General features: G+C 39.9%; 1 protein-coding gene across 17 annotated transcripts in view; it reads right to left on the reverse strand.

The window, feature by feature from the left end:
* PEAK1 (pseudopodium enriched atypical kinase 1) overlaps positions 1 to 22,031 on the reverse strand; it is a 292,180-nt gene that overhangs the window by 40,932 nt on the left and 229,217 nt on the right. For 16 of the 17 annotated variants that reach the window (XM_004276341.3, XM_033440139.2, XM_033440132.2 and 13 more), the window contains one exon: positions 13,144 to 16,397. In XM_004276341.3, coding sequence (XP_004276389.1) covers positions 13,144 to 16,283 — 3,140 coding nt within the window. In that variant the 5' untranslated portion in view covers positions 16,284 to 16,397. Of the gene's footprint in view, positions 1 to 10,743; positions 10,889 to 13,143; positions 16,398 to 22,031 lie in introns of those variants that run through there. The other variant, XM_049706607.1, reaches the window with a different exon arrangement.

A 22,031-nucleotide genomic window follows, 5' to 3' on the forward strand; every position in this document is an offset into this window, starting at 1 on the left:
GGTTTTATTACTGGTTTCCAAAGCTGCTTATTTCTGGAGTTGCTGGGGATGATGGACCTTTGCAGAAACGGGATGTGAATCAACACGAGGAGGAAAGATCAAAGTTATCGAATCCCACACTGTTTATTTACTGAAAGCGGGAAAAACTCCATTTCCTTCTGTCTCCCTACCTCTAGGACCTCCCACCAATATGACATTTCTTAATCCTATCTTAGTTTCCAGGTCATCTACTTGATTTCGCTACACTTTCCAATTACTGGCATTCTCAGGTAGAAAAGTGTTGTGTCCATTGATCACTATCTTAGTGTCTCCAATTTTCCACTAAGCCTTCTGTCGTCTTTAACTGAAAACTTCAAACTTCTTATCCTGGACTGAGATTAACCTTTAACTGAGATCTGATGAGTTCTTGCTAATACGTCTAACATAGTCTGGTCAGACAAAGGTAGCTCTTCCTGGTGTGAATGAAGTGGCTAGGTCTTGGGATAGGGAAGACTGGCAGCCATGTGCAAGGTCTTGAATAGACTAATTTCCAGACACTGCACAGTTTCAATTTTTTTTTCTTTAACAAATGTGTTTTTTTTTCTTTAACAAATTTTTTCTTTAGCAAATTACAAGTGTCTTCAAGGCACTAGACTGCAAGACAGCAAAGTAGATAAAAACACAGGCCACTGTAAATCACTGTCACCTTCATAATACTAAGAAAAATTACAGTTTTAAAATCCTATGAAATAAAAATTCAGAATGGCATCTGTACAAATTAACAGAAAAGATAAATTAATCTTGGAAAAGAGCAACAAAATAGGGCTGCTTTTCTCAATAACAGAGGTGTGGAAGGAGATTCTCAGCGTCACCATTTGGCCTTAGCTCACTTCTAAAGAATGGGGTCAGATATTGACGTTTACTTCCTGGAAAGGCAAGTATGAGAAGAAACAATCAACAGGCCTCTCTAACAGGACTAACCTAAGGACGATATGGAACAGTCATTTTCGGGTCCTGGACTTTTCCCGCATGCCCAGAAGCTCTGGAGAAGTGAGTCACTGCACCTTTCCCCAATGTCCTCTTATCTCCCTCAACTGCCCGTTTGCCCTTTGAGTCGGGGAAGCGAGATGATTATGTATACTGAACTCTGCAGAACATGGCACGCTCGCTGAAGGAATGGATATAGGGAGGGAACAGGAACAAACACTGCTCAGAACCTATTCCTACTCTACGCTGCACAAGCTGCACACTATTCTGTTTAACTCACAAAAACACCTCAAGAGGTAAAGGCGATTATTCTCACTTTACAGATGGGGAAACCAAGACTGAAAAAAGTGAAATGAATTGTCTAAGGTTATGTGTGTACTTAGGTGACAGAGTCAGGATCTGAATTCAATACTATGCAACTCTAACATCTGTATTCTTTCCACCACACTGATACCATTAGGTAAGCCTGGTGCATTGTAAAGATTCAAGAATAAATGCTTGATTATGAAGATGAAGAAGTAAAAGTGTTTTGAAAAGAAAAAAGCTATTATTGAAATGTGGGGTATTAATGATTACAGATGGATTCTTTTGAAAAATTCTAAACAAAGTCATTGTTTACATTGCAAAAGGATTTCTTTACATGGGAACTGCTCTGGTATAGAAAGACTGTGTTTATAGATGTTTGGCTTCCTAATAATAATCACCACCACTACCTCCACATCTGCTGACTGCTAGGTACTGTATGCTTAAATATATATCTCCTAACAATAATACTCTGAGTAAGGGTTGTTATTCCCATAATAGCAAATGATAATAGTAGCCAAAACTTACACAGTGCTTATTATGTCCCTGTTCTAAGCCATGTCTCTCAACAGTGGCACTACTGACATTTTGGACCAGATAATTGTCGTGGAGGGCCTTCCTGTGCGTAGTAGAATCACACTAACATCTCTTACCTTCTATCCAATAGGTGTTGGAATTACTCTCTGCTTCCCCAGTTGTGACAACCAAATAGTCTCCAGACATTGCCAAATATACCCTAGGGGTATAAAAATCCCTTCCCCTCCCCTCCTGTTTAACACTTAACATTAATTCTTTTAAGTCATACAAGGTTATTATCTCTGTTTTACAAATGAAGAAATATTAAGCCCAGAGTGGTTAAGTTATTTGCCTCAGGTAACACAGCTAATACCTGGTGGAGCTGAGATTCAAACCCAGCACTTCAGCTCTAGTCTGTGCTCTAAACAGATACATTATTCTGTCTCTCAGTTTATAGATGAGGAAACTAAGAAGCAGAGCTCAAGAAACTTGTCCCAGATGACACAGCTAATAAGTGGTGAAAGCAGGATTCAAATCCAGGTCTGAGTGACTTCAAAGCCTATGTTCTAATATATTATGCCAATTGTTATCAGACTTTAACATGTCTAAGAGTTACCTTGTTAAAGATGCAGATTTGTGGCCCTCACCCCCAGGGGTTGATTCTACAGCTCTGTGGTATGATCCAGGGATCTGCATTTATATAAACACCCCAGGTGATTCTGATGCAGTTGTTCCTAGGGCCACAATTTGAGAAACTATTTTTTACTGCCTCTCTCTCTGCAGAGAGAAGAGGGAAATTAAGTATAAAAGGAGTAAAGTATAAGAAGTGAGGAAGAAAATTTTAAGTGAAGGAGCATCATTGCTCAGAAGCAATATGGCTGAACAGGGGAAATAAAATAATTTAAGTAGTCACAGATAAGAGATTCATAATGGGCTATTAAAAAAGGGAGGGAGTGCTTTGGGACCAATCCTTACCTTCTGAGGTTTATTCTTAGAATACAATTATACAAACTTACAAAATGTTAGGAAATGAGGATATGGCCTAGTATGACATTTATGATTTTTATTAGAAGGCCTGGCTGGCTGAAGACCACTCTGAAAATAGGAAATGGCAACTGTGACACCAGCAATAAGTCTTCCAACATGCAGTGCTATCCCAGTTCTTTGTATCAACAGAGGACAGAGGTGAACACAAAAGGCAGGCCCCTATGATGAAAAAGCTGCTCCAAGACAGACCACAGCACCGGTACCTTCTACCCACCCTACCAGGGGACTCTTCTTAAAATCTCTCTTTTGTTCTGCTGTTCCTCTGTTCTATATCAGCCATTGATCCTTGTGACCTGTTGAGGTCAGGTCCAGACTACGTGTAGGACTTCAAAGCCCTTCACCATGAGGCTGCAACATATGTTTTTATCTTTATTCCAGACTTTCTGAGACACAATCCTTCAGCTCCAGACAATGTATTTACATAACTCCCTGTCCCTTGGACACACCATATTCTACATTTCTGCTGTACCTACTTTCCCTTCCTAGAGTTGCCTCCCTTCGTCTTTCCATCTATTCCAAACTCAGCCAGTCATTAAAGACTATTCAAATCTCACATTACCCATGATGTCTTACTGTCCATGGGGAATCTTCCTTCTCTGAACACCCATGGCAGATGTTATAGACTGTTTGTGTCCCCTTCAGATTCATATGTGGAAACTCTAACCCCCAGTGTGGCTGTAGTTGGAGATGGGGCCTCTAAGGAAATAATATTAAATGAGGTCATAAGGATGGGGCCCTGTCAGACAGGATTTGTGTCCTTTTAAGAAAAGGCACCAGAGAGCGTGGTTTCTCTCTCTGTACACATTATGGAGGAAAGTGAGGACATAATGAGAAAGTGGCCATCGAGTCAGAAAGAGAGCCCTCACCAGAAACCAAATCAGCTGGAAACTTAATCTTGGACTTTTGGCCTCCAGACTGTGAGAAAATAAATTTCTGCTGTTTAAGCCATATGTCTGTGGTATTTTGTTATGGAGCCCAAGCTAAGGCAGCAGGGACTGAGGATCACAGAAAGCACTCAGTAAATGGGTGTTGAATAAATCAAATCAGGTGGGATCTGGGCAGCAAGGCACTAGAAAGTAGCACCAGGATCTGTATCTACATTCCTCCCAGCAAAATTTCTGCCTATATCACGATGGAGAATGGAATAGGGACAGGTTCCAATGTGGAGCATCCAAAGAGGGGTTCCTCTCCCCAACTAGGAAGTCAGAGGAACAGAACATCTTCTCTGATGCAGAGTGGAGCTTCATGTGCCAGCAGCACAGAAAGGCCAACGGCTGATTCTTGAGGCTGTTTCACTCTATGATAACTAGGAGTTGGTGTGGGGAGCGCATCAGTGTGCACTGCTATCATCACTTTGCTCTTTTCAGGCAAGCCTTTCTCCCTGCTATTAACAAATCACCATTATAGAGGTACCATATGAGGATAAACTGCTTGTCCTGGGTTAAACCTTTAAATATCACCTGATGACTCTAATCAATATTCTACTGCAGTTATATTAAATAATCACTGACTGAAACTGTGGCCTAGAGGTTTGAATAAAGGCCTAGAAATTAGAAACTCAAATTTAATCCCAGCTCTGCCACCGATGCTACTCTGTCCATGTCTCCCATTATTCATCTATAAAATGGGTGTAGCGACATTTACAGGAGTATGTATTAACTAGGAATTTCACATAAAGTGCTTCGAAGAGAGTGAACAACTGTGCCAATGTTGAGTACTTTAAGAGTGCTCGACAGGTCAATGAATCAGTATGCATCACTGTGGCCCTTAGTGGTCACAGACATCCTTCTTGAATTTAGGCTGCCTTTATAAAAGACATGGTAGATACCAACAGACTCAATGACCACCAAAAGAGTGCAACAAAAATTACTAACAGGCCAAACATCTCTAAAGTCAGAGTCTGGCTCTGACACCTACTTGCAGAGTGGCCCTGGGACTGTCGATGAGCCTCTCTGTTTCTCAATTTCCTATAATAGGAAGAATGCACTGTCAGAGATACTGGGACAACTGAGGTAACGTGAATGAAAATTACAAATTATATAATAAGATACAGGTATTTAATTTCAGATTCATTAGGTGAACAAAGAAACAAAACGGACCAAATAAGTAGAGGAATTCTCAGTTTGATTCTTCACTTTGTAATACATTCATTATGAGACTCTAAACAAGTCAGTTTACTTCTCTGGATTTTTAATCACCTCCCCAAAGAGAAAGGAACATAAAGCTATCTGAAGACCACCCCATAACCATTCTGCATCATTTTGTGATTACAATAAAGTGAGGTATTTATCAGTTTTCTCTAAAAGAGGATTATTTAAAAATTCAATAGTAAGGACTTTATGAACTCATCTAAGCTTTAGGAACAATATGTCAGCAAACGTAGATGTGCTGATAGTCTAGAAGTTTCTTTAGAGCAAAGAACATATGATTAGAAGAACGAGCTGCTACTTTCAGCTTCTGTCTCCAATTTTTTTCTTTATGAGAAATAGGAATTTGATCTTCAAGGCCAGTTTGGTCTGAAAAGATGACTTTGATAGGTTGTCTTAGCAAAGAGTAGAGATAATACAAATTAAGATACAACTGGAGCACATCTGAAACTAATATAACATTGTAAATCAACTATACTTCAATTAAAAAAAGTGTTCTTAAAAATTTTTTTAAAAAAGATTGTACATACCAAAAAAAAAAAAAAAGATGTATAACTGGAGCATAAACATAAAAAAAAAAATTCTAGCTGAACTTTCCAGAGAGAAGAACATCACATTGTACCATAATCTAAGAAGTATTTGGACTTTCTTTTCCCATACTCTGTGTGCATACACACATGTATATAAAGAGACTCAGACTCTGGTTATTTTAGTGAGTAGCAAACCTGACTAGTGTTTGACCAGAATGGCTACAGGCCACTAGCATGCCTGATGACTACAGACAAATCAGATATTATAACTTAGTCCAGGGGTCAGCAAACTTTTCTATGAAGAGTCAGATAGTAAATATTTTAGGCTTTACAGGCCATATGGTGTCTATTGCAACTATTCAACCCTGCTGTTATGGTGCAAAAGCAGCTGTAGATAACATGTAAAAAAAAAATGAGTGTGGCTGTTTTCTGGTAAAACTTCATTTATAGAAACAGGTGAAAGGTCAGATTTGGCCCACAGGTCACAGTTTGCCAATTCCTGGTCTATACCCCTGAACCTTGGAGTGGATTAGAGGGACTCCGAGGATTGACTCCTGGATTATTTAGGAATATAGCTGAGTTCTAAGGACCCTAAGAAGATCAAAATGGTCTTGGAAGGGTATAAGAAGGCTTATACAGATGACTAGCATTCCTAAGGGAGCAAAGGTGTGCCAAATCTAATCTGCGTGTCCAGAACAGAAGTTGGCTGAGGTTTGGACAGCAGTGTAAGGCATAGCTGGATTCCTGAAATGGTTCTGGGAGTCCTAAAGAAACTGGACTTATATGGTATCCAGGATGGATACATGGTAGGGGTCTTTGCTAATTAGGAACATGATGTTCAGGGATGGTGGAGCTAGAAAGGTTAGTCAAAGGTCAAGAGGCCATTCAGGGGGCAAATGATATCCTTAACTTCGGCTGAGAGTGTTATAGTTATTTTAGGCGAGTTACAGTGATTTTCTTAGTTATTGACTATTTTTCTAATTGATTAGAAAGAAAATTTTTGAGCTAAAATTTTTTTGTTTTTCTTTTATGGGCTGTGCTGTGCAGCATGCGGGATCTTAGTTCCTGACCAGGGATTGAACCCGTGCCCCCTGCAGGGGAAGCATGGAGTCTTAACCCTTAGTTAGACGTGGAGTCTTAGTCTCTTGAGCTAAATTTTTAAGTACATGTATGTGACTGGCAATAGATATTGCCTACCAATTATGAAATAAATACGATTTTAGTCAATAATCAAGAATTTACCACCAGTTTACTGAAAAGACTACTAAAAGGGTATATACTTTGGGAAGAAGTAAATTGAATCCAGAAGGGAAGAATGAAATAAAGATGGAATAGTTTTAAAAAAAGTGATAAACATGTGATTAAATCTAAAATTAAAAAAGATGATGCAATGTGATGGGGAGTGACTGAGAGTGGGGGGAGTTTCTTATGATTGGGTAGCCAGTGAAGAATCTTCTGAGGGAGTGACATTTAAATCGAGAGCTGAATGACAAGGAGCCAGCCATGCAAAGATCTGAAAGAAGCATACCAAACAGAGTGAACAGCTGATATAAAGGGATTAGGCCTGGCACTTTTGAAGAACAGAAAGAAAACTCCTATTGTGAGAAGTTTATGAGCAAGGTGGTGAGCAGGAGACAGGTTATATTGGTAGTTAGAGGTCAGATTGTATAGGGACTTCCTTCACTGTGTTGAAACAATGGGATCTGCATTTTAGAAAGAGTACAAGACTGTTCCAGAGAGACTAGATTAGAAGGGGCGAGAGATTAGGCAGGGAGATCAATTAGGAAAACACTTTATGATATTTTGGGCGTAGGGGATGAAGGGAAGAGAAAAATCAAAGATGACTCCTGGGCTTCCCTGGTGGCGCAGTGGTTGAGAGTCCGCCTGCCGATGCAGGAGCCACTGGTTCGTGCCCCGGTCCGGGAAGATCCCACATGCCGCGGAGTGGCTAGGCCCGTGGGCCATGGCCGAGGAGCCTGCGCGTCCGGAGCCTGTGCTCCGCAACGGAAGAGGCCACAAAAGTGAGAGAGAGGCCCGCGTACCGCAAAGAAAAAAAAAAAAAAAAGATGACTCCTAGTTTTCTAATCCGAGCGACTAGATGGATGGTGGGACCATTTATCAAGGGAAGGCTTGGGATTGAATAAATTTGTAGGGAAAAATAAAGAGTTATGTTTTGAACACGTTTCATCTGAGATGTCCAGTTGATGTTTAAGTGGAGATATCAAGTGGATAAGTTATATGTGAATCATGGGGGAAAGAGATCAGGATTGGAGATATAACAGTTGACTTCTTTACAAATTATGCTTAGGACATCAGAATTTAAGATAATCCTTGCTTAATGTTTCCCCCCTGCATTCTATTCTTAGAACAGCTAAGTGCTCTTTCTTAAATATAAAACCAGTCATATCTCCAAACTGAAGAAGGCCCTATATATGTGACCTCTGTCTACCTGATTAATCTTACTTACCCTCTTGCTCATGTACCTCTGGTTATTCAGGCTTGCTTTCTTCCTGAGTGCCTTGTTTAAAATGTTGACCATGGAATTGTTACCACCTTTTAATGGGGTACCACCTTTTAATCCCAAATCTATTTACTTCTCTCCATCTCTGCTTCTACCACTTTTAATGGAGACTAGCTTAAAATAGTTCCTTTTATTTACTTTCTTTAAAAAAAATTGTTTTTTTATTTTTGGCCACACCGCACGGCTTGTGAGATCTTAGTTCCCTGACCAGGGATTGAATCCGGGCCCTCAGCAGTGACAGCGCAGAGTCCTAACCACTGGACTGCCAGGGAATTCCTCTCTTTTTTTTTGACTGGTATCCCTGTCACCAATATTTTGCCCTTCCAGTTCATTTTTTTTTTTTCCAGTTCATTTTTAATACTTCTGCCAGTAGAGATTTTATTTAAAAAAGAAAATCACACTACTTTCATCCTTAAAAACTGTTTCTGCTACAAAATTTATAATATAAAGGGCCAAACATTTCAATGTAGCATGCAAGGCTCTTCAGTCTTTCTCAGCAGTTCTCAAACTTTTTCTCTTAAAAATTATTGAGAACTGTAAGGGCTCTTGCTTATGTGGATTATATCTATTGACATTTATTATATTCGAAATTAAAACTGAAAAATTAAAAAATAATTAATTCATTAAAAAATAGTAAACACTTTAAATATTAACCAAAATATTTTTTTTCAAATCTCTTTAATATCTGGCTTAATAGAAGACAGCTGAATGCTCATATGTGCCTCTGCATTTGATCTGCTGTGATATGTTGCTTTGGTTAAAGTATATGAAAAAGATCTGGTCTCATCCACATACGTAGGTGGGAAAGGTAGTATTTATAGTCTTCTAGGTAATCGTGGATATTCTTCTTTGGTACTACATCAGAACTTGGCAAGTGGTAGTTTCTTAAAAGTTACTTGCAATATGGAATCTAAAACCATACCAATGAACTTTTTGTACTCAGTTACATTAAATCCCTTGGTCTAACTTGCAGTTTCAATGGATCTTTTACTCATGCATAATTCTGTCACATCCTGCATTGGGTCATTTGGAAATAACCGGTTCACTGAGTTATGTGGATCTTCCAAATGTTGACACATTTCATTATATAATTTTAACAATCTTTTTTGCTAATGCCACCACCAATCTCATCAGAAAAAATGTTTAAGTATTAGGAAGCTGTCACGGTAGCAGATACAAGTTTGCAAAAGTTCTTATTTTGCTTGAAAGCGTGAATTTTATTATTGACAACAAATACTGTCAGTTGTTTTCCTTGAAGTAATAGGCTCACTATGTTCATTAAGAAAATATCTGCCAAACACCCAGGTCTGTATAACCACAGCTGGTCTGCCCCTTGTTCTTTCAAGGTGGTCCATGGAAAAGGTGCTGGTTCAGCTTTGTAATTCAAATTTTGAAACTCAAACTATTTTACAAGCGTTTTTCCTTGAGACAGCCATACTTTGGTATGCAGCGTAAGTACTCCCTGTGTACTTCTCATTTTAGCACACAGAATTTTTAAACAGACATATATTCAAGGGTTGAGATTTAATAAAATTTAGTACTTTATCAAGGACATTCTTAAGTGAAACTGGTGTTTGTTTTTTAAAGCTACTAGTACCATATGGTGCCATGGTTCTGATTTGTGCAGGTATAAGTAGTTTTACCCATTATTGTTTTTGCATCATCAGTGCAAATGTCAACACAGTGAAAAAGACAAATAATGTCTTAGTATTATTACGAAAATGGTGACTTTTACATGGTCACTATTTGACCTTGCATGGACCACATTTGAAGAACCACTGGTCTATTCATTATCCTTTTCCAGTCACCGGTCCTGCTTCTGTTTGTCATCATCATCTATGACTGCATATATTGTTCCTTTTGCCTACAGTGTCTTCCTCAGCCTGCTGGCAAAATCTTATTTGTCTTTTAAGATCTGGTTTGTATTTCATCTCTGAGAAGCTGATTTCAAGTCTTTTTTTCTTTCTTTCTTTTTTTTTTTTTTTGCGGTGCGCGGGCCCCTCACTGTTGTGGCCTCTCCCGTTGCGGAGCACAGGCTCTGGACACGCAGGCTCAGCGACCATGGCTCACGGGCCCAGCCGCTCCGCGGCATGTGGGATCTTCCCGGACCGGGGCACGAACCCGTGTCCCCTGCATCGGCAGGCGGACTCTCAACCACTGCGCCACCAGGGAAGCCCTGATTTCATGTCTTTTAAGCTGATTTAATCCTTCTGATTTTTGCGCTTCTGTGCCACTCTGAACATACGTTGTTTTAGCATTTATCACATTGAGGGCAGAAGGGTTAGTATCATTTTCAAGCACCCACTATGTGCCAGACCCTGTGCTAAGTCTTTTACATATTTTCTTATTATATCCTCAATCAATTCTATGTGATAGGTATCATTACAGCCACTGTACACTGAAGGACCAGATAGATAGCTGAAGCTGAAGTCAAACCCAAGCCCACTATTTCGGCAGTGTGGTAATCTTTCCCCCTATTTATCCCTATGGCACATATACAGCACAGTTAAGATATTCCATTTATGTCGCCTGAACAGGCAAATAAATGAACTTTGTAACAATCTCATCTCATAATGCAAGACTCTACAAAGTCCCTCATCTTTCAGAGCCTAGAGTTTGGCCTTCAGTAGAGTATTTTTCATTCCTTATATACCATTTAGATTTGGAATCTTCATTTACTTATAGAAAAACTGGCATTTTCATTTCTTCCAGCAATGTGTTCCCAGCCGTGGGATGGTAATTTAATGATTACACTGCCATCAAGCCGGAAACATAAATGTTGACATTTGACAGTAATGTTTTTCCTCTCAAAGATGCTTCAAGTAAATACTAATGGTGTATCCAAGTAAATGAAGTAACTGTTGGAAAAGCAAATGGTGTATATTTTTCAACATGAGTATTCAAGTTTTAAAAAGTTAAAAAAAAAAACTATTTGATGCTAATACCTCTTTTTCTACTTAGTCTGGGACCTTATGAAATGTGAAAATTCCAGTGTGCCTCTACAAAAAGCTTAATACCTCAAATTTGCTTTACTTAGACTACAGTACATTATCTTAAGAATGGTGGGAAGACCAGTGGTTCTCAAAGTGTGGCCCCAGGATTAGCAACAGCATCATCACCTGGAAACTTGTTAGAAAGGACCCAACTCAGACCAACTGAATCAAAAACTCTGGGGGCAGGGCCCAGCAATTTGTGTTTTAATAGCCCTCCATTTATTGTGATGCATGGTTAAATCTGACAACCAATGGGGCAAATGTGCTGCATCATTTGGATAGATGGATGTTACCTATAAAGAACTAATAAATTTTGGAAGATACGATTGGCCCATATACAAGCAAATCTGTGAAAATATAAGCTGTATAGTAAGAGGTCTGCCATACCAAGGACCCAGGCTATCCTCAAGCCTATATACAGTGGCACGCAGCCAAAGTAGAGAAATCTCACTCCACGGAGGAGAAGCCAAATTATTCCTTGACCCTGCCTTCCAGGATGCGGATAAACACACCACAGCCATACTTAATGAGGAGTAAAGCCATTTGTTGATCTGCAAGAACTATCTGCCATTCCGTCATAGGTGACTCCAACCACGTGCTGTTTAAATTGCTTCTTTTCTGTATAAAACAGCAACCTGCGATACATGTGTTTTATTACTACTACTTTCAACTACCAATGACAAGCCTATTCTACCCAGAAATATATTCTACTATTCTACTTGCTTTGTTATTACATGGATTTAAGGAAAAGAGGGACTTGTTAGCATTTTGACTAGTTGGGGGTATGTAAAAAGCTTATTTTAGTAAAGAATATATATAAAACTTCCTGGCATTTTGCTAGAAAAAGTGAAGGCATTAAGTGTTCATTTTTATTTACACTTTTCTAAAGAAAAGCTGGTGAGAGAATCTGCTCTGAATCAGAGTTTTCTGTCTTTGCTGGGAGGAAGCCAGGCCTGGTAGAGAAGGCTCACTGTAAATCAAGAGGGAGGAAGACTCAGAATCAGATGAATGGACTACTCAGGGCATATCTTTGCTAAGAACAGAAAGGACAGGTGATATAAGGAAATCATCCCATTTGTTAATACAAACTTGGATAACAGTTCCTTGTTTTTATTGGCAGTACATTAATTTTGATTAAAATACAAATGAGAAAGAAAAAACTTAGGCTTCCTAAACATAAATGTTTATGTGAATGATTACAAGTGAAAATATAAAAATTTTGTTTGATTTTATGTTCATTAACAATGCAACATTATAGGAAGAATACCAGTTTTACAGTGAGACAGATCAAGGTCTGAATTCTCCCTCTGACAATTACTAACTGTGTGAATCTGGCCAATTCTAATTTCTCTAATTTTCAGTTTGTAGGGCTGTTACAAGGATTTGAGATAAATATTTGGGATGTGCCTTATACAGGCTAGGTGATCAATAAACAGTTATTCAAGTATTAAAGAAAACTGATGCTTAGAGAACTGGTGTGGGTGTACAATTTGCCTAGTTGGATTGAGAATTATATCACTGGGTCTCAATCTCAGTAACCAACTTCTCTTATTTCACCTACATGTTAAAAAACTATAAACTGCTTGCCCTTTCCCCCACCTTTCCACAACATATGAAATAAGGACAGAAAGAGACAGAAATTAAAAAAACAAATATTCCCTTAAAAAAAAAAATGGAGATAGAGATAACACCTTGGTGAAAGCCAAAAAAAAAAAAAAGCTTAAGAGTTTGATTTCATTTATAGTGAAGGAAAGAATAGTATCACCATTTATTCATTTGATCCTGTTTCTTCCTCACACTATCATAGCAGTTCAAAGCAACAAATTATTTATTGCTCTTAAAGTATTATGGATTTGCTTTTCTTTTAAAGCCCCTCTGCATTTATCAGAATGCAGCAGGCTACCTTAGCTAAAGATCCAGGGCCATAAACCTTGTTCAGTGCAATAAGATCACTTTAATAATATTCTAATCTTGAAATGCAGTTGAAAAGATAGATGATGGTCGCTGAGTGCTACTTACAAACAAAAATGGCTCTCAAACAATCTTAAAGATGCAAAAAACTTAGCAACTGAAAATGTGTTTAAAAAAATTCCCACATTCTGCCAGTATATTTTACATACCTGAGAATTTTCTTAGGAATCTGTGATGGAGAAGAATGACTCCTTTTCTTCTTCTCTGAGTCCTGTAGTAACCCATCCTCTGCTCTACCCTTCTCTGTGACTGCTGACTGCTCTGCCCTGGCTTTGCCCTGATCCACACTGAGCTGGCCTTGGGCAGGGTCACACCTGTACATGAAGACGATGGCTGGCTTCTCGCTGGACTCTCCTTTTGCCTCTGTGAACCAGTGATGGCGCTGAACTGGAGGAGGGGGCAGCATGTGGATGACTGTGCCGTCCAGGCCCACCAGTTTCCCTTTCTCTCGGTCTTTCTCTTTGTCATCCTCTTCATCTGTTTTCCGACGGCGGAAAAAACTTTTAAATGATATCCAGCGTTTAGGTTTTGCATCAGCGGCCCGCCTGCTGCCTTCAGAGTGCAAAACTGATTCAGCTTCCGTTGACCTGGTAGGGCTAGTTGGCTTGGTCCAGTTGGTGAAATGCCTCTGCAAAAGGTTACTTGCATGGTAAGGGGAGGAAGTCGAGCGTGGTGGGGGAAAGGGGGGTGGCGGCTCACTCTGGGGGTTAGTCACTAATTTGGAGGGAGGGGTGGTGACTGGCTTTGTGAGTGGATCTTTCTGTACTTTGGTGGTAGGACTTTCTGTGGTCTGAGGTGCTTCAGCCTCACCGCTGGGCTGGGATGTGAAGAGAGACTTGGGCCGGACTGGTGTACTCTTAGGTGTACTCTTAGCAGCACTGGCGTCGGGAGGAATGGCATAAAGCTCTTCCACACTGCAAGCTTTAGGGCCAGACTGAGGCATTTCTGGAGGAGACTGTGGGGGCTGGATAGAAGCCACGATCTGAGAGAGCACGGTGCTTGCCTTCTCCCTGGCGCTGCTGCTGCTCACTGTCGGAGACTCCTGAATGCTTTCTGTTTGGGCCACAGGTTCTTGAGTGGTTCTCTGGAGCTTTGCTGGGGAGCTGTGGCTGGAACTGTAGCTCCTCTGTGGTGAGGACTGACCTCTGTTAAGACAGCTGTTAAACTCCTGAACCTTCTGAGCCACTGAACCCCTTTTACGCTCTGTGCTGTTTAAAAACCCTTTAGCTTGGGGACATTCAGTGGCTTTGCTAGTGGTGTTATCAGACACTTTGCTTTCAGTTTCTATCTCTTCATAAGTATGGCTTATTACACTTGTGGTTTTTTCCTTCACTGAAAGTTCTCCACTTGTTCCGAGAAAACTTTTGTAAATGGCTAGATTGTCATATGCATTTGGATTGATTACAATGGGAACTTTGATAGCATTTTTGGAACTCCGAGCATAAGTTGGTTCATCGTGAATGATAATTGGAAAAGGTGGCATACCGGCATTGTTATAACTATTAAATTTTATTTCAGACAAATTAGGTGACTTAACAGGGATGGTTTTGGAGGAAATGTTTGTAGCTGTGGGTGAAGTAGGTGCTGATTTGTGACAGTTTTTCCTTGGAGGGACATTTGGTCCAGTCCCACCGCTAATTAATTCCACCTTAGGTATCTTTTGTCGTGGACTGGTACTGGAAGTCCATACTTCCTGGTAGCGGATTGCACTGGATTTTTGGAAATGGGCACTTATTTGTCCTGATGTCAGTGTGGGTGATGTCACTGGAGAGTTTGGAGTAGAAGATGAGCTTTTCGTCTTGGGACTGTTAATAGGGCCCTCGAGGTGCTCACTGGCCATGGCTGCTGACACATCCACAACAGTATATGGCTTGCACAAAGGCTGTTCCAGATTCACAACTCGGTAGGGCTTTGCTTGCTCTTCTACAGGAACGAGGTTTATTGTTACTGCTTGCCCAGTAATATCTGTAGGGGCTTTACTTTCTTGCTTCTCAGTTTGTACGGCAATCTTGCCATCCTTCTCTTCCAATCGGAGAGCAAGGACTGCTTTGTGCGTCTCTGGAACTTTTACTGAGCTTTTGGATGCTTGTGCTGAGTCCTTCTCCTGATTATTACCAGAGAGGCTTTCATAATTGGGCTCACTTTCCTTCATGTCCTTAGAATCTCCCGGGTTACCAGGAGCTATTCCCACATTACAAATCTTCTGGGATAAACTACTGGCTGTCTCAGAACGTGATTCTTCTGTTAAAGAGGAATCTGGGGATGTGGAGTCAGACGACACTATGCTCTGAATGCTTCCTGGTCCATAGGAGACCACAGAATTCTCTTCATAACCATTCAGGATTTCATCATAACTGTCATCATAGTCTACAGCACAGATTCTTTGCAGAGATTTATTTCGCAGGGGGACAGTATTCCATTTTTTGTCCACAAAGAATCGAACAGGAGACAAAGTGTTTGCCCTAAAGTTGGCAAAGCGAGGTTGCCCTCTCATGCGAATCTCCATGGCCAGCAGTTCTTCATCACTCTCATCCCAGCTCTCGTGCTCCTCCTCCATGTTACTCAAAAGCACATCTTCCTCACTCTCTTCGCCACTAGAAAACTCTGGGTAACAGAATCGACCCCCTTCATTACTGATCACTTCTGTGCTCCCACTCAGAATAACATGCTTGCCCTGAGTATCCTTTATTCCGCCCATCATGCAACTTGGTGGAAGCTTTCTTTCCAGTGATCGTTTATAGCAATCATTTATTCTTCCTAAGAATGTTTCTCTGGAGTTTGTTTCATTTCCTTTTATTTGAGGGGTGGTATCCAAGCCTGCTATCTCCTTTAACACCTCAGTTAGTCCACTATTGTTATTTGATATCTTCTTTGCACTATCATTATTCCCATAAGGCTTAGGAACATGGCTAAATCCTTCAATGTCCTCTTCATTATTATTATTAAGTGGTTTCTGATTCAAGGCCATCCTGTTTCGGTTCCATCCTATGATGACAGGTTTGTTCTCACAGTGTTCTTGGATACTAAGCTCACCACACATACTTTGCCCATCTGCCACCATCATAGTGGGCTTCACAGCTATAGTGGGTTTTTTAGCCACAGGAGGCCGGAAATTTCCGGTGTTCCTGATTCGGTGGTTGTTACTCTGATTGGCATTAGTTTTATTGCCATGGGTGATGGGTGCCTTCTCAGGGTCTGGGGGGAGCTGATGTAAGCTTTTAGGTTTAAAGCAGTTCTTGCATTCACCAGGTTTCCAAACGTGTTCAGTAAAGGTATTACAAGCAGACATTTTTAAAAATAGAACTTCACAGACAACGCTTTCCTTTCAGTGCATGGCAAAACTTTCATCTGTTAGTTTTCACCTCCCCTATGTTTCATAGCAGCTCTTGTAAGTGTGATCAATCTGTTGGGGGAAGGGGGAGAGAAGAAGAAAATCTGAATGGAAAAGGTACTATGAGGCTTATCATGATGAATAATTTGAAAATACTGGCTCCAACTTTTCCTTAAAATAAAAGATTGAGAGATAAACTAATTTGGGCACTTTATGAACTCTCTTTGGCTAATGAGCAGTTTTGGAATGTTAGTTTTTTAACCATAATTTTATGCACTCTCATTGAACCAAGTATAACATTTCATTTGATGTCTCTGTGACAATGATACTGTGAGCTTCCCCTCCCAGAAATGTCTTTGAAACCGTTCTTTCTGTTATCCTCCAGCCTGAAGCTTCTTGGTCCATTGTGGGTTCCTCTTCTTCTGCCCACCCTTTATATTTGGATATCTCATAGACTCCTCAAACACAATGCATTCAGGACTAATCTTCTGTCCACCTCTTTTCTCAACTCTAAGGAACTTTTGTACTCTAACCAGCCCTCCTCTACCCTCCAGGCCACCTTCTTCCTCTGTCTTTATCCTAGTTCAGTTACTGTCACTATCATCCACCTACATAGCTAAGCTTCAACCTTCAGACCATTCTTGACACCCCTCCCCTCACTTCTAACGCCACATCCTCAATCCTTTTGTAAATTAGTCTTGCCAATTTTTTTATATTTTGTAAAAATATTTATTTAGGGCTTCTCTGGTGGCGCAGTGGTTGAGAGTCCGCCTGCCGATGCAGGGGACACGGGTTCGTGCCCCGGTCCGGGAAGATCCCACATGCCGTGGAGCGGCTAGGCCCGTGAGCCATGGCCGCTGAGCCTGCGCGTCCGGAGCCTGTGCTCCGCAATGGGAGAGGCCACAACAGTGAGAGGCCCGCGTACCACAAAAAAAAAAAAAATATATATATATATATTTATTTATTTATTTATTTTGGCTGCGCCAGGTCTTCGTTGCGGCATGTGGGCTCTTTTTTTAGTTGCGGCATGCAGACTTCTTAGTTGCGGCATCTAGTTCCCCGATCAGGGATCAAACCTGGGCCCCATGCATTGGGAGCACAGCGTCTTACTCACTGGACCACCAGGGAAGTCCCTAGTCTTGCCAATTTTATCTATTACATTTCACTGGAACACCTTTCCATTACCAGACACTGCTAGTAGTTCAGATGCCCACCATCTTTTGCCTAGATTCCTGCAATAGGTTGTTAACTGATCTCCATGCCTGTAGTCTCACCCCTTTCCAATCCAACCTCTCTACCCTTGCTACTCAAATTATGGTTCTCAGACGAGCAGTATCAGCCTCATCTTGAAGCTTGTTAGAAATGTATTATCTTAGACTTGCAGTTTATCCTCAAGATCCTTAAAGAATCTGAAAAAGAATGAATATATGTATAACTGAATCACTTTGCTGTACACCTGAAACTAACACAACATTGTAAATCAACTATACTCCAATAAAAATTTGAAAAACAGAAAAAAGAAAAAAAAAGAAATGTAGTATCTTAGGTCCAATCCCAGACCTACTGGATCAGAATTTGCATTTTAATGAATTCTCAGGTTGACTCCATGGTTTCGTACTACTATCAGATTTTCCTTTCTAAAATGCTAATATGATCATCTTATTACCTAGCTTAACTATTCTGTGGTTCAATATTACCTAATGCATTGGCTCCCAAACGTCAGATAGCGGTTGCTAGATAGGTAAGAACCACCTGGGGAAACACCCAAGTCAATCTCTAAAGGAAGAGTCCAGGAATCTGATTTTTACTACAGGTAATTCTATGTGCATTGAGGTAATGGAACCTCTGAGTCACAGGATGGAATACAATCCCCTTAGGTTTGCATGATATAGTCCTTGCCTCCCTTCTAGCCTTATGTATTAAAAATCAACTAGTCTTGTCATACTCTAAATGTCGCTGGGCCACTCATTTCTCCTGGGTACCATCGAAGCCACTTGGACATACCTCCATGAACAAGCACTTTCATTTTTAATTATCTGTTTTCTCACTAGTTTTTGAGCTTCTTTAAGCCTGGGATATATCATACTCATCTCTGTATGTCTAGCATAAGGAGCTGGATAAACACTGGTTCATTAAATGTGCTGGTTTTGAGGCTTATCTTTAAAAAATAATCTCATGGTTCTCTCTCTCTCTCTCTCTCTCTCTCGTTTCTCTCTTAGGCACATAGCTATAGACCTTCCCACAGAACACCACTACAGTCTTACATTTCCACTTTGGATATTATCATAAAGCTGGCAGTAGGCATGTACATGTAAGAACTATTTTAATAGCTGAAAAGTTTAACTTCATTCCTGTACAATGACAGTGACAGGATCCTTGGTTTGGTCAGAAACGCAGCCTTTACCCAAGTTTCAGCACATTTATAAGGAAGGAAAGAACATTTTATTTAGTTAATATATACAGAGCTACGCCCCTTGTAAACAACACTCATAGAGCACTTTGCCTCAGTGGATGAAGTGCAGACAAAGATCAAAGAATTCCACACAGAGAGCCCAATGACTTGGCCAAAATCTAAGTTCACTCTTTGCTGGAGACCACTGAATGGTTTTTTTCAATAAAGTAAAAATATATTTTTCAAGTGTCTGTTTGAAAATATTTATTTACTCTTTCAGATATTCAAAAAGCTATATCCCTTAGTTGATAAAACCATTTCCTGCTAGTCTGAGACTGAAACATTTTGAGCAAGGAGAAGAATGGCATAAAATTAGGTTGAAAAAGAGAGCAGGGTCCAGATCATGTGGGGCCTTCTGTAAGCTTTTAAAGATTATGGAGTTTATCCTAAGAACAGCAGGAACCCGCCAAAGGGTTTTAAACAGGGGAAACAAGATGATATAATCGGCATTTAAAGAAGACAGCTCTGACCAAAAAACATGAAATACTTAGGTATAAGTCTAACAAAACATGTGCAAAATCTAAAATCTATATGCAGAAAATTATAAAAGACTGAAGATATCAAAGACCTAAATAGAGAAATATATCAAGTTCTCTCCATGTTGTTAAGATGTCAATTCTCCCCAAGCTGCTCTGCAGATTCAATGCAATTCTAACCAAAATCTGAGTAGGATTTTCTGTAGAAATCAACAAGCTGATTCTAAAACGTATATGGAAAGGCAAAGAAACTAAAATAGCCAGAAACAGTTTCAAAAAAGAACAAAGTTGGAGGACTCATATTACCTGATTTCAAGACTTTTTAGCTACAGTAATCCTGATAATGTGGTATCGGCAAAAGGACAGAAACATAGATGGGGGAAATGGGATACGCAAACTACAACCCATAGCCCAAATCTAGCCTGCTGCCTGTTTTCGTATGTCCCTAAGCTAAAGATGTTTTTTAAATGGTTGAAAAAAAATTTTTTTTTAATATTTTGTGACAAGTGAAAATTATATGAAACTCAGATTTCAGTGCCCATAAATAAAGCTTTATTGGAACATAGCCAGGCTCATTTGTTTGCATATTGTCTCTGGTGGCTTTTGTGCTACAATGGAGAGCTGAGTAGTTATGACAAAATATGTGGCACTCTCATCACTTTGCAGTGCTTTTCAGCACTCTACAAATTGCAGCGTTTCCACTGCTACATGAATCACATGTGTGAAAAGACATTTTCTTTTTAAATTAATTTTTTTATTTTTGGCTGTGTTGGGTCTTCACTGCTGTGCGCGGGCTTTCTCTAGTTTTGGCGAGCGGGGGCTACTCTTTGTTGCGGTGCATGGGCTTCTCATTGCAGTGGCTTCTCTTGTTGCGGAGCACGGGTTCTATGCACGTGGGCTTCAGTAGTTGTGGTGCACGGGCTCAGTAGTTGTGGCTCGCTGGCTTAGTTGCTCCATGGCATGTGGGATCTTCCTGGACCAGGGATCGAACCCGTGTCCCCTGCATTCAGGTGGATTCTTAACCACTGAGCCACCCGGAAAGTCCCGAAAAAACATTTTCAAAGATAAAAATATGTGAAATTTCATTACAGATATGAATCAATAGATGAACATGTGTAATGAGTTTTGTTTTGTTTTTTTTTTTTTGCGGTGTGCGGGCCTCTCACTGTTGTGGCCTCTCCCGTTGCGGAGAACAGGCTCCAGACGCGCAGGCTCAGCAGCCATGGCTCACGGGCCCAGCCACTCCGCGGCATGTGGGATCCTCCCGCACTGGGGCACGAACCCGTGTCCCCTGCATCGGCAGGTGGACTCTCAACCACTGCGCCATCAGGGAAGCCCTGTAATCCATTTTGATGACAGGAAGCACTAACTCTGAACCCGAATTAAGCAAAATTAATCATTGGTGATCTTAGCACAAACTATCCCTGTCCCCAAAAAAGAATTCCATTCTTCTTATTAAGTAGAGCTGTGTTACAAAAAACTATACTCAATTTTTATATTTTGAATTTTGTCCAAAAAATTCATGGCAATTTATTTTCTTTCTTGTTATACAAGTACCTATATAATACCTTGGTTTTTGCTCTTTGGCCTGCAAAACCTAAAATGTTTATGATTTGGTTCTTTAAAGAAAAAGGTTGCTGACGCCAGATATAGATCAGAATAGACATAGAACAGAATAGAGACCAGAAATAGAGCCTCACAAATATAGTTAACTGATTTTTGATATAGGTGAAAAGGATACTCTTCAACAAATGTGCTAGAAAAACTGGATATCCATAGGCAAAAAAATGAACCTTGATCCATACATCACACCCCATACACAAAAATGAACTCAAAAGGGATCACAGATTGAAGTACAAAATGTAAAGCTACAAAACTTTTGGAAGAAAACATAGAAGAAAATCTTTGCAACCCTGGGATAGGGAGAGTTCTTAGATACAACATCAAAAGCATGATCCATAAAAGAAAAAACAGATAACTTGGTCTTCATCAAAATTAAAAACCTTTGTTCTTGTATATGTATAACTGATTTATTTTGTTATAAAGCAGAAACTAACACACCATTGTAAAGCAATTATACTCCAATAAAGATGTTAAAAAAAAAAGAATTCAATTCACAGCTATTGACTTTTTTCCTCCTGTATTTTTCTTCCCTCTTATAAAAGAAATAAACTTTACTGATACATTAAAAAAAAAAAACCTTTGTTCTGACAAAGGTATTGATGGTAAGAGAATGAAAAGACAAGCCACAGATGAGAAATTTTTTGCAAAATACATATCTGACAAAGAACTTTGTATCCAGAATATACAAAGAACTTTCAAAATTCAACAAAACAAATCCGATAAAAATAAATAGGCAAAAGATTTGAGCAGATATTCCACCAAAGGTAAATGGATTGTATATAAACACCAGAATATCATTAGTCGTACGGAAATACAAATTAAAACTACAATGAGTACCACCATACATCTATCAGAATGATTAAAATAAATTAAAACAAAACCAAAAGCTGGGGCTAGGGAGGATGTGGAGCAAATGAGATTCCCACATAGTGCTGGTGGGAATGCTAATGGTCCAGCCACTTTAGAAAACAGTTTGGCAGTTTCTTATGAAGTTAAACATAAACTTTCCATGTAACCCAGCGATCACATTCCTAGGTATGAAAAATTGTGTTTACACTAAACACTGTACACAAAGGCTGACAGGCAAAAACTGGAAACAATCCAAATGTTGTGTGGTGGTTATATGCCTGCATGCATTTGTCAAAACTCATAGAA

The sequence above is a fragment of the Orcinus orca genome, chromosome 2 (assembly GCF_937001465.1).
Source record: "Orcinus orca chromosome 2, mOrcOrc1.1, whole genome shotgun sequence".
NCBI lineage: Eukaryota > Metazoa > Chordata > Mammalia > Artiodactyla > Delphinidae > Orcinus > Orcinus orca.